Consider the following 14,060-nt stretch of genomic DNA (forward strand, 5'->3'; position numbering starts at 1 on the left):
GTAAATGGTTGACTCAATGTCTATACTAGTTTGCAGTTACATTGCAACAGCTTGAAGTATTTTGAAGAGTGGCAGAAATTCCTCCTTCTTCTGCCTGTGGTCTCATCTTCTGCTTGTGGCCTCCTCAGAGGCCATGTAGCATGTCAGAAGATTTCTGGAAGGAAGTTAATGCATCTTCACTGGCTCCTACTCTGGAAATGGAAAGTTGTAAAAGCACATCTACACTGGTAGGGTTTTCCAACTGCATCTGTACAGGCATGCAGGTGCTCACCCTGGTGTCGCATTGGAGCATCTAAACATTTGGTTGTTATTTTCAAGTATGAGTAAAGGAAAAGGTTGGGAGCCAACAGAATGGATCCTGAGGTATAGGTGAAGTTTTGAGATTGCCAGCCTACTACAAGCTTGTTCTGTATGTCCTGGTACTTGATTTTCTGTTTTCAAATCAACACACCTGTCTAGATAGGCTGTAAATGAGGAAGGAAAAGGAATTCTCTACTTAAATGCATGGAAATAAATCTTAGGGCAAAAGGATTATGGATATAGTGCTTATTAAAAAAAAAATGGCATGCAGATAATCTTACTCTTAAATTCAAGTGAAGAGGAGTGTACGAAACCGAGAAGTTGTGTTTAAAATGATGATTTTTAAAAGCAGAATGTTGTATCAGATACTGCATCTGATATAAAAACTTGCTTGCATGATCCTCACTTGATATGCTTACCTTGAAAAGCTGAGGAGCAAGATGTAAAGGTGCCATGTGGTGTTTACAACTGTGAGTGTAATGATTGAAATACTTTTCATATTTTAATGGCAGAAATTTTGGTATGAGCTAAGGACAATGAGGAGATTTTTGTTTCCTACTAGCTTTAAGCATATGCAAGAAAGAGGGAGAAGCTAGAACCCAGGGAGCTTGGGCTGCTGTTGATCATGCTGGGGTGTGCAGTAACAGGAGGTATGTTCTGGTTTGGAATGGTGGTGTGGAGATACAGGCTTCCAGGAGCCTACAAGAAGTTTGGGAATGCCTAGAAGCATGTCCATTAAACAGTGTGTCATGTGGGCTGGCAGTCTGTTGAGAGCTCGCTGTCTAAAATCATGATCCAGAAACTGGATTTAAGAATTTCTGAAAGACATCAGGGCAAAGGTGTTAGGAAAAGATGGGCTAAAAATACTAAACAAAAGCAAAAGTGTGTTCTTTGATACACAAAATACTGAGATAAGGGGAAAGAGCTTATTCAGTGTACTGTACATAAATTAGGAAGAAGTTGGATAAGAAGGGATGAAAAAATGCAGAATGAGGGGAAGAGAAGGAGGAAGAACTCTATCCTGACTGTACTAGAGAAAGCTGAATTTATAATGCTCAGAGACTTGGAAATGTCTCTAGGAAAAGGCATGGTGTTCTGTTTTTAGATTCTTGTTGCGTATGCTTTGCATATACATGCAATGTTAAAGCTCCTTAGTCGTGCACTAAATCAGTTGGATTTTAAAAATTTACTCTTAACTGTTCCAGGGTTTGACTTCCTTAAGGATGACTATTTGATTTAAAGGAGAGTTTAAAAATTTGAACATGTATAAACTGTCATGTGTCCAATATTCTAAATTATCATTTATCCAAAATGTTTTCTTTCAGGGCTATTCAGTGTGTATTAACTCCCCCCCCCCCGCCCCCAGCAAGCTTTAGACAGATTTTTATTCTTATTTAATAGCAGGTGTTATGATTTTGGTCAGTTTGAAACTTCAGAACAATTAGTTGATGCTGTTTAGCAAACTGATAACTAAATTATAAACCAGAATTCTGCAGGCTTCTTGGTTTATTTCTTAATAATGACAATTTTTGGCTTTTTTTCTTTGATCCATGAGCACTTTTAAAAAATCTGTACTGCTAATGATCCATGTACCACACAGTTTGACTGCATTTCTGGAAATCTACATCTAAGGCCAGGTTTAGGATCTCCTCATAGATTTCCAGCAGATTTTTTTTTTGTCCCCCTGCAAAAGCTAGACTTCCTTTTTTCAATTTAAATTTTAACTGTAGTATATGGAAAGTGTGGGGATAGATATAGACATATTTTGAAGTGTGCTGAGTCAGTGTTGGACATTAAGGAAAAGTTGCATAGTGAAATTAGAAGCACATTGCTTTATCTGGATAAAGTTTTCATCACACCTTGGAAGGCTGAGAGATGTATTTCTCTTCCCTTTCTACTCTCTTTACATCCTTTCTGAGCAAGTAAGTGTCAGGAAGCATCCTGCCCTCTGGAGATGTGCTTGCCTTCTGAATACCCCAAAACCCAGGGTTTTTTCTGTTACAGGTGGCTGACCATGCTCCTAATGCCCTGCTTGCCTTGTGTTTTGTTGGTAGTGACTTCCAGCAGTTTGAGTCATTGAAACAGTGCTGCTGTAAATGGTCTTCCTCTTCATCGCTCCCAGCCAGGGGCATTGGAAGGAGCAGGGCTAGAATTCCTCATCCAGAGAGGGAGCTGAAGAAATGAAAGTACTTATAATAATAAAAAAAAAAACAAAAACGCTCTGAGCCTTCCACTATCATGTGTAGCAAATCTTAGTACAGGACTTGTTAGTATTCTCTGCAGATTTAAAGACAGTCCTCTTCTCTGCTTCTGAGTAGCTTGAGCTACTCCAAATATTCTAGGGCCTGGTTACAGTAATTGCTTGTCTCATGCCTTTGTGGCCTTTTCCTATGGCAAAATCTGACTTTCATTGACCTTTTAATTAGATCTGGAGCTCCAGGGAGGTTCTGAAACAGGGTGAGTAATGTCTGAGAAAATGTCCTCCTGCCCGCTGCCATTTAAAAGGAAGTGGAATGAAGAGAAAGATCTGCCACACCTGTGCTTAAAGTAGCTGTTGCTATCTGAACTCTTGAAATTGAAAAACAGTTCAGGGTGTTTATATGCATAGTGTTACAGCCTTGAGCCATCAAAAAAAAAATCAGGTGCAGTTCTGTAGCACCGTAAGCTGATGGAATGCCCCATCCCCTTAATCTTATATTTCCTATTTCCACCATAGTGGTGTTGATCTGGCTGAGAACTGAAGTATCAGGAAGAAGGTAATTGTCATTTGACTCTGCTCCCTTACCCAACTTGCCATGCAGCTGCCTGGGTGTTAGCACCAAGACAGGCCACCTCTGCAGGAGCTAGACGGCCGTGAAGGCTGTTGCGTGGGCAGTTCATCTCACCGTGGTCTGTGCTACTTAAGATGACGGCCTCTGAAAAAGAGCTGCGCTCCTTTACCCTTCTTGCTTGCTTGCGCTGGAGTAGCAGCCTCTTCCAAGCCTTCAGTGGTGATGATTCAGTTTGTTGGGCCACAGGATGATAGTTGCATTATGTGTCTTGGTAGGTTGGGTTTCTGCTGGTTTAGCGAGCAGAATCGGGTCAGTGAGGTGAGACCAGCCAAATTTGTTACAGCTGATGTAAGGAAGAGAGCAGATCTGTGTAACTGCCCCTCTGGTCGCAGTGATCCATTTCAATTGTGTCATTGAACTACATCTTTACTTCACTCTAAATTTATAAGCAGAGAAAAGGGATGCCTCCTAAGTGGATTTCTCTCCTGTCACTGTAAGTGCATTTGTGTAGGGTGCTTTGTCAAGAAAAGCTTTATTAATAGAAACCTCTACCTTTAAAATAAAGGAGGTGACGTGGTAAATGTACCAATGTAAAGTACGAATTGTTCTGTTACATAATGCATGTATTAAGTTTTTAGTAACTTGAGAGAACATCTTCCATATATCTTCCATATATCTGGAGAAAACAAAAGTTATGCGTTTACTGTAAATAATTGATAAAACAGTTATGCTGCTTGTCTTGCTAAGTTTTACTTTCAAGATGAAACGAAGCAGGCAGTCAGAAAACCAGAACTTTGCTTATGTGTTGATGATGTAAGTGGTGGCTTCTTAATTAATGTAAGTGTATGTAAGCTTATATCAGCACAGTGTGGTCATCAGATTGGAATTGTTTTATTTCTTAGCAGAGTGTGCCAAAGGTGCTGAGTCTGATGAAATTTAGATTCATTCATACATTGTTACTGAAGTTTGGGTAAGCTCAAATTTGGGATTTTCTTAATCTCCAGTTTGAAACTATCTGAAAAAATAAGTGACAATATCAAAGGTTTTTTCTGAGCAGTCCTAATTCTCAAACTATTCTACAAAAAAAATTAACTCTGCTTTTTTGATTATTCATCATGCAGTAAAATAAGTGGATTTTAGCAATATTTACAACTTCATTATGGAATGAAAGAAATTGAATCATTGAAATTTTACTGTTTGGAACTAGTGATTCATGTAGAAGCCTGAAACAAGTTTTCCATTACTGATGTGCTTCAATATGTGATTGCCATTTGATGTGGCTTAAATGACCTCTCCGACACCTGCAAAATCTGGCCCTGGACTAGGAGTACAGAAAAATTCAGGTACAAATAAAGCTGTATGAAACAGAGATCGTACTCTGTGGTGTTTGTCGTCATCCATTTCTTACAATGTTTTGACATGTATCTTGGAAGATCCTGTCCTAATGTGCTGTAGGTTGGCTAGAAACAGCGTAGCACTCCCATGCTCACTGCAGTCTGAGGCAGATCCACATCAATTCCAAAAAAGGCCATTTTGCTGTTCTCCAGCCTCATCCTGCTGCCCGCCTGGGCTGTGGCTCCAGTGTGACAGCTGTATGTGAGTCACACTGGGTGAATGGTTCGGTGGGAGGGGATGGGATAGACAAGTTAGCTTTCACCTGGAAATGTTTCCTGATTTGACATACCGCATGAACACTAATGATGATCCAGGCAATGGAGGGGTGGAGTGTGGTGGGAAGGAACGAGGAGCTCTTTCAGCAGCAGAATGGATTTCCTGGATTAAAGTGGTTGCGTAGCTCCCCATTCAGCTGTCTCAAATGTCTGGGATGTCAGACAGTCCCAGGGAAAATCTGTAATTCAAGAGCTTGTATATGACTTGATGTGCATGTGTCTTCTGGGCTGGGTATGATCATCTTGAGGAAAATAAAAGGCCTGAAGATGAAGCTTAAGAAGGCATTGGATATTGACAGTTATTCAAGAGCAGAAAATATTCTTATTGTGGAACAGTAATCTTTACTTTACATTCTTTTAGCAAGGCTTAAGAGGAAGGAAAGAACCATGTTTGAAAACCTTAGGAAGTTCAAGTAGAAGATCTGGTATTTCAGTCTCTTCAGAAAGTGACAACTTGCAGATGTTACTGAGCTTCTGCACAATAGATTAGTCAGTGAAGTCTTTAAAGCTCAAGAGGCTGATAGACCACCAGGGATTCCATCGTTGGTGTATAGTCTGCTGAAAGACCTGGGAACCTTAGGAAAAGATTAGAGGGGCCTGGCAGCTTTCCCTCTCCCAAACAAATGTAACAAGTTGGAAAGAGGTATGAAAAACTGGACTACAAACTGCAGTCAGGAACACAGTTTCTCTAGGAGCTTTCTTAGTTCTCCCATGAGTTGGGCTAGAAGCTGCTGAGTGTTTTTCGAAATGTCCTGGTTAGTACTAATAAAGGTGCAGGTTTTCTTGTTCAGAATGTGTCATCCTTCTTAAAAAAGCCTGTCTGTGTCCTGACAGCTCTATGCTAAAATGTTATGTATTGTGAGGCTGCACCAAGCTTGTGTGGATGGTGAGTCACTTCTGGGTTTCCCAAACTAAATGCTATTCACAGTCACATTTTTTTTCAGTCCTAGTACTAATAGTTCTGCCTTCCAAGGTCCACTTCAGTATTTAAAAAAAAAAAAAAAAAAGAAAAAGACAAACCCTGCCTGAATTGGTTCTAGAGACCAAGTTGTACTTTCCTAAATTATGGATCATTCCATGACAGTAACACAACATGAAGAGGAGAAATTGGGCAGTGAGCTTCCTCCTCTGTTAGATCTCAGATACAAGCTTCGTCTTCCTTGGACTTGCAACCATTTTAGCATTAGTGTATACCATTAGCTTTGGGTGTGGTTTTTATTTTACCTGACCATTATTTTTCCGTAGTAAGCTACTGTCTTTTATATATATATAAAATAAATATATATAAAAATATAAGCTACTGTCTTTTTTTTTATATATACATATATATATATGAGTACAGAGAATAGTAATTTGTTGTTTGTTCTTGGATACGTAAGCCAACACTTACTTCCTCTCGCCTGCTAGAACTCTGTTGTTGTCTAGCTCTCAAAGAGAGGCATGGTGGCTTTGACAGCAGTTAAACTGGCAACATGTTTTGTTGCTTGGACTACTTGGAACCATCTGCATGTTCCTCAGTACTTGTCTGTACAAATCTTGAGTATTATCTTTGGTGTCCTTTCATTATAAGCATGAAAGGCAGTGAATGGGCTAGTCAGGCATATAGCCAGCTATTAAGTGTTTGTGGTAACATTCATCAACGAGCTGGCAAATGGTAGCATATTGCTGCGGATTTAGTCCTCTGTGGTACTTGCTTTTGGGGCTTGCCACACAAAAAGAATAACAGTGAACATGGATGATATTTCAAGGTAAGTGCCTTGCTCTTCTGCTGGCAAATTTAGCGACGCTAATAGGTTCAGCACCAGAACTACTACTCAATATTTTTCTTCAAAACATTTCCCGATGCCATTACCCTTTAGCACAGTGATAAATTTTTCATGCAGTTATCTCAAACTAGCACACAAATTGTAAATGCCAGGATCAGTTTTTCTGTAACTGATAAAGATGCTCGTGGAGCAAAATGGAGAAGCTATGAGCACTCAGTCTTGGTTTATGCCTAAAAGTAATGACAGTTTTATCCTTTTAAACCTTTGAGGATTTCGCATGTAATTATCTAATCCAAATCTTGTCCAAACTCATACCAGCAAGGTATCTGATTGAAAGTGGTCAGGCACTCTATTTTGCATATGTCAGAAGACTTTCATAAATTGAAGCAAAATCCATAATCATGGCTGCAAGTGGCTATCCTTGTGTGCTGCTTCTTCAGAAAAGTTTGAGGTTTCTTTAAATAATTTGTATACCAGATTAAGTATCACAATACAATATTTAATTTAATAATAGTTACCACTTTCTTGAAAAATGCTGGCAATCAGCCTCAAGAAGATTCAGACTTTCTTGGTGTTGTATTAGTGTATATATCTGTTTCTGCTGGCATTTCAGTTCAGATAAATACTGTTAGATGAGAACATCTTAAAATTGGGAAGTACTAACTAGGCAGGCACTAGCTAGGTGGACAGGGGACTCTGGCAGTGTGTGAAGCAGTGTCCCTGTATCAAGAGGCTGTTCTGCAAGGGCTGTAAGCACTTTGCAGAAGGTAACCAGGTGTGCTTCTCGGGTTTTTACCCAGTGGAGCTTGTGTCATTTTAATGATAATCAAAGTCTTGCACCACTGAATTTATTGTCTAATGGATGTTGATGAATGATGAAGAATCGGATCATTGAGCAGGAGGCAGAGTAAGTGAACCGTATGTACGTATGTTATAAAAATGGGAGGGAGGGCATGGCAGAAGTCAAAGGCCTGGCAGAAAATGTGTCAGAGAACACAGAACGTGTCACCTTTTGCTTGTAAACAGCAGAACTTGGTGAAGTTTGGCTTCCTGCAGAACCGGGATCTGCCTCCTTTACGAGGCTCAGTGAAATAAACTCCTGCCCTTCCCACTGTACTACCTTCCCTTTTCTGCTGTACGCTCCTTTTCTTCCCTCTTCTGTGTCAGTATTGCTCTACTGTCCTTCCATGACTATGGACAGCAAGATATGTCTGCTTTGCACCTTAGTATGTGCTGGTTGTCCAGCTAAGCAGGTGATTGCTCTATTCCTGCTGCAGCCTTTCCCTTAGTGGAGATGATACTGTGGGTGGCTTTCCTATTCACTGCCTTTTTTTTTTTTATAAAACTTGTAGCAACTTGTCACTGAAGGTGTCCAAAGATACCATTTTGTAAAGGGGATATTAAGGGTCTTCACTGGGATCAAAAGGTAGCAGGCAGGAGGAATGGGCTCAGACTGCCAAACAGTATGATCACACATACCTTACTTCCTTAGGAAACCAGACTGAAAAAAAACATTCACAGGGGTAGACAGTAAGAGGAAACAGGCCAGCACAGGAAAAGGGAGGCAAGGATCTATTGGCAAAATTTATACTGGAAAAATTAAGACTGGAGTCAACAAAGGATGGAAGAATTAACAAAAATTTACATTTCTAAAATACAGGGAAAATTTCACAATCAGGCTGCAAGAGGATTGTACTTCTTTAAAACTCAAGTGTGGGTTGTAACTGGTATTTATCACTCTAGTAAGCAGGTTGGGGCTACCTGGGTGTGGGTATCTCCCAAGACATGTATACAAGCACTAACTTGTTAAACCTGTCAGCCTACTGTTTTAGTAGCAATATCACAGGAATGCTGTTTCTTTGAAAAGGGTGCACAAAGGGCAAACAAGTTACTTGATTTCTAGAATGTAAGTTAAGGGGAATGGTTGAGGGAAATGGTAAAACTTGCTGCTCTTTCATGTTCTTCCTCCAAAGAAAACATCTTAAATAAAATATTGCATCTGCCTGGTGGGAGTATGGCTCCACAGACAATTATCTGCGTCATTTTTGTTGTTTCCCTGACATTAATATTTTGCAATTCGCATAGTTTCCTACCACAATGTTTTGTAAAGGGGATGAGTAGATAAAGGGAGCGTGGTGGCAGATGAATTTCTGTATGACCAGACAGTTTGGACATACTTTCTGGGTAGATATACCTGAATGTTATCATCATGTTATATAATGACTTAAACCTCAAATCACTTACACGATCAGTTCCGAACTGTGAAACTATCTGGTGCAGGGCAGTCCAGTATATGAATAGGTTGTCCAGAGAGGCCATGGAGTCTCCATCCTTGGAAGTTTTTAAGACCTGACCAGGCAAAACTCTGAGTAACCTGGTCTGAAATCAATACTGACTGTGATTTGAGGAGGAGGTTGGACTAGAGACCTCCTGAGGTCCCTTTCAACCTGAATTGTTGAGAGAGACCTGTAAGTCTGTGTATTATTTTCCTGCAGTTGTCACATTTATTTAAAACTTGAAGCTGCCAATGATACAAAACATCAGATGTTCTTGAACATTTGGCAGCTTTGACTCAGTGATTGTGACTCTGAATTTCTGGAAACTTGCACTGCCTGACAAAATTCTCAGGAGTCCTCAAATTAGAGCCGTTGGGTAGCTCCACCACTGAAGCAGTAGTTATCATAATCCCAGCGGGTAGTCTTTTGTCCACTGTAATATAAAGGTGTTATATTATCTGGAATCACAAAAGCTATTATTGACACAAATTGAATGGTTCAGAATCTGAACAGAAAGTAAAAATCCAAAACATACCTCAACACTTCTCATTTTTAACCACATTCTAGCTTGGGAGAAGTTGTCCTATTATTTTTTTGAGGGTGATGTTGACAATACTACCATCCTTCCCTGACCTGCTTTCAGAAATGAGTGCAAGTTTGACATATGCTTCTGACCTTGACAGAGGCCAACATGTACCCATTCCTGGGGTAGCAGTGCGGAGTGCCCGATCTGATGCATCAGATTATCTCCGCTGGCATTTCCTGCACCTTTTAGTCATTCCGAAACAGTCTTCAAATATCTTTTATCAGGTGGCACAATACTAATTGACTTCAGTGTAGATGTACCAGCTTACAAACCTAAATCACAAACCTATTTACGTATGACTGCGCTTCAAATTATGTTTTCAAATTATTCAAATTGATGTTTTCTTTTTGTGCAAACAAAATATCCTAGTCCCATCTATCAGGGGAAGAGGAGAATATGATCGGAATAGAATTTGTTTGTGGGTGGAGAATTATGTCTTTAATACATAACCTGGTTTTCAATGAAGAAATAAATGCTGGCATTTCACTTCCTGTTATGAATATTGATCAAAACATTGACTGTTACTGTTCTGTATTATATTCTTGAGAGCATGCATTTCTTGGCTCGTTAAAATTAGTTGAGGTTTTTTTTTCTTGTGTGGCCTTATGGAGAATACCCTTCTTCCAAACAAGTGTAAGTATAATAATGCAAAATCAGCTTGAGAGAAAAGGCAGTGATGCATACAAATATATTGCACATAGAAGGCCTGTCCCAAATTATGATTACAGCCTCATAGTCACGAATAAACAAACTCTTGCAATTACTCTCAGCTAATGTTACCCTGACAACAGTGTATATATAACAAAATTCAGTAATCACTGCCAACACAACCCCCAGTACAGCTAATGCTTCTGTTTGCCAGGATGAAATACTTTCATTAAGTATTAAATGAACTCCATAAGTCCTGCTTTCAATATTGGGATCAAAACTAAAGAGTGAAGTGTAATTGTCCATTCCACTATATAGAGAGAAGTTTGCTTTGAGTTCCCTATTTGTAAAATAGTGATATGTAAAAGGAGAAGCTGGAGCTTTTTACCAGTTACGTAGTGGTGGGTATGTCACTTGGCATCATTCTGGCAAGCACAGTGAACACAGCTCTCTGATACTTTTTGGTGCAAGTTTCTGCTCACTCAATTGTGCCAGTTCTGTACATGCTACTGATCTGGATATGAGAGTGTTGAGGAACAGCAACCTCCTGAGGGGGGAGCAGGAAAGCAAATTGGAAATACTTTTTGATTTAACTTACAAAGAGGTAAAAATTGTGCAATCCAGTGCTTAAAAGCAGCAGGTCAGATCCTGGTGTAAACAAGGTTCTACTCAAAAAATGCCAATAAGGTGAATATCAGTTTAAATGAATTAATGGTGTGTTGCCTCCTCTGAGCTCTGATCTGCTGCGTGAGCTCTGCTGCAGTCTCTGTGATGATGAGATTCTGTGGATATTAGGTTTTATTTTCAAATTTTATTTACTTTTAAGGAATCTTAGATACCTTGACAAAGACTCGAATTTTTGCATTTCAGTGGAAGTCGTATCCAATTTAAAGTTTTTCTGTACATTCAGATATTCATGTTTGGTGCTTAGCTTTCCAAGAGAGAGACCACTGAAGCTGCAGTGGTTCTGAACACCAGCACACCTGCTAAATACTAAAAGCCAACATGAGTTAAGTGCACAAATAGCTTGTAAAACTAGTAACTTCCTTTTAGGAGGGAATACTTTTTTTCATTTACAGGTATTAAACTAATTCATTTTAATATGTGCTGCTTCAGTTGACCAATGGAGTTCAAAAAAGCAGGACCAATCTACGACTCTTGCAGTTTTCCAACTGAAATAGCGGTAAAGAGAATGAGGTCTGCTAATCCTTCCTTCCTGAAGGATAAAGTTCCTAGAAATATAGCATTAATGCCTTTCTCTGCAGACACTGTTTCTTCTGTTTACTCAAATTTAAGTACATGCTCTGCTTGATACATAATAAATATTATCTTTTAAAATAGAAAACTAATTGGATTCACTCGCTTTAATACAACTTAATGCATTTCTAAACCGAATCCCAATTTTAGCGAGGTGATACACTTCAAACCAAGGAAAACTGTAGACAAAATAATAAAATATTTTGTCACCAGTTGACAAAACAAGAAAAATGTAAGAAATAAGGGTGATTTTTTTTAAGTGTACAAGACAGCTTAAGCTTGCGTAGGTTTGCGTCTTCCTGCTTTGAAAGTTGCTTGTGATCAGTTTACAGCAGCAGGGGTTTTTTATAAATACTTAAAACAATTATTTTGGTATTCTGTTTATTGACCAGAATTATTGCTAAAATTGGTTATTTCTTTAAAAAAAAAAAAAATATTTCATTAGTATCCCCCAGAAGTAAAATTACTAGATTTTGTTTCCCCTCTGCTTGAATTTTAATAATAGAAGCTGGTGTTCTGCAAAATTAGTCTAATGACCTGCATTCTGTCATAGTGATCCATAACTTGATAATAGAACTTCATATTTATCTCTTATCTGTAGCTGTGTTTCCTTAGTCTGTCCTGATTTGATGGGAAGGAAAGAAGGCAAGAGAACCTGGCAAAATAATGGATATATATCACAGCCATCGGCAGTGGTATTTAGTTGTATAGGTGTCTGATTGGACTAGTATAGGTCTCTAACTGGTTTGAGTTGGTGTTGCTGGGTAAGTTTGTTAGAAACAGTTTGGGGTTTTGGGATGGTAGTCTCAATGGCCTTGTGGTGGGGCAGAACGTGGTAGGCGTTTTCTGCCCAGCTGAAACGAGGAATCTAGCAGAAAATCTAGTAGAGTCTCATTCTTAAATTTTGCACTTCAGATACAAAAGAAACATGCAGTGAAAGGGGTATTACTTGTGGGGGAAACCTTTTCAATAACACCTCTCCTAAGTACAAAGAAGCAGCATGGTTATTCTTCAGTACAGCTATTTCTTCATTTTATTAGTTGTTATATGAATTTTTGCTGAGAGGTTTTCAGGCTTTTTTGGTTAGACTTAGTATGAAGTCTGTAATCTCCAGTTCAGACTTCCGTATCTTCTGTGTGTTTGTAAGGTTTTGTTTGTTTGTGTTAGTGTCTGAAATACATCAACAAGCAGTGACCCCTCTTGCAGGAATTGTTTGGCTTATAACTCATTAGCTTAATCATAACGTAAGGTGAGGTAAAATGGGAGTCTGAGCTGAATTACAAGTAGTAGCGCTGTGATGTTTTTTTCAGTTGCAAATGGGAAAAATACATGTGTTTTAAAAACTTCGGTCTCTTTAGTCTAATGATGTTTGTGATGAGGTGAAGAGCAGCAATCTTTTTTGTGGTTAGTAAGAAGTGTAAGCTGCTGCTTTGTAGACACCATACTTGCTGTTGTGGAGTTTAGCTTGCACCGCTGTTTTTCTTTATTGATTTGGTCTTCATAATCAGAGTAGTGAATTGTAACATATTTTATCTAAACAGTAATCCTTATCCTGTGATATGCTAGAAATACATAAAATATTCTGAATGGGAACTGGAAAGGAGAAAATTGATAGGATCTGCAGGTACAGTGGAATTTTATCAACCAGGTATTTTAAGAAATATCTTGAATCCAGTGGGACCGCGACAATAATGTAAGTGTAGGTTAGTTAATTGCTGGACATCTTTTAGGCTGCAGCCCTTCAATACTTGGTCTAATTGAGATGTGGTGAATGTTGCTTAACAGGAAAGATAGTTCAAAGTAAAGAATCTTAAATTAGCCACAGATCTTGTAGAAAATGGTTTCATTGCTATTGAGTAGATACAGCTATCTCTTGAGAGTGGGTTGTTAAAGCTTTAGCTGGTACTAGCTGAAATAATAAAAAGTAAAGCTGAACTCTGCTTAAGAAGAGAATTATTCTAGTGACTGAAGGATAAGACAGATTTTCTCTAGGGTTTACCAATAAGGAATCGGCTCTCTTCCTTTCATATGGTCCTTCAGTGATTCACAAAACCCTAAAGAAGGGGGGTGGTGGGAAATCATTCTGAAAGACTACTTTGCTCTTTACTCACTGGCAGCAAGACAGAACCAATCATAGGATTGAATGTTTTAAAAAATTCTAAGTGTTAATTAAATAGCGTAATTAATATTTTTTACTTCTATAGTTCTAATAGTAGTTGAAAAAATATTATTGCACTGGCTATGCAATGAGTACTTTTGACCTCTGGTTTATGGATTATTTTGGCTTACAATATTTCTCTTCATAATTGATTCTTTTTTTTCTTAAACAGCAAGACCATTTACAAAATTGGTAAAGGAAATGCAACTGCATCGAGATGACTTTGAAATTATAAAAGTGATTGGAAGAGGTGCATTTGGTGAGGTAAGAGATTTTTAATGTTGTAGTAATGTAACTTTCATCGTCTGTGCATCTGATTTCTTGCTACAGTTGAGCTGTACTTGTCCTAAAGACAGAAGTTTCACACAGATGTGTTAAAATACTACCAAATGTGGGATGTAGCTAGGTACTAGTGAAAGGTCCCTTTGAAGCAGCATATTTAGTGTCCAGTTCTGCCATTTCTGTGACTGGCTCATTCTGACTTCAGTGTAGCAAAACAAGTGTCTCTTCAATGTGTGTATGAACAGGGTGGTCCCACCTAGCAGCTGCACAGCTGAATTTGGGATCTCTTCTCCCACTTGCCATATGTACTCTTCTGTGCTGCTATAATTTAACACAGAGCTGGGCT

At 38.8% G+C, this 14,060-nt stretch overlaps 1 protein-coding gene across 13 annotated transcripts in view; it reads left to right on the plus strand.

The window, feature by feature from the left end:
• Nucleotides 1-14,060, plus strand: part of CDC42BPB (CDC42 binding protein kinase beta) — a 100,808-nt gene that overhangs the window by 16,123 nt on the left and 70,625 nt on the right. For all 13 annotated transcript variants that reach the window (XM_069783412.1, XM_069783411.1, XM_069783415.1 and 10 more), the window contains exon 2: nucleotides 13,605-13,696. In XM_069783412.1, the coding sequence (XP_069639513.1) occupies nucleotides 13,605-13,696 (92 nt within the window). The remainder of the gene's footprint in view (nucleotides 1-13,604; nucleotides 13,697-14,060) is intronic.

The sequence above is a fragment of the Haliaeetus albicilla genome, chromosome 5 (assembly GCF_947461875.1).
Source record: "Haliaeetus albicilla chromosome 5, bHalAlb1.1, whole genome shotgun sequence".
Lineage (NCBI taxonomy): Eukaryota > Metazoa > Chordata > Aves > Accipitriformes > Accipitridae > Haliaeetus > Haliaeetus albicilla.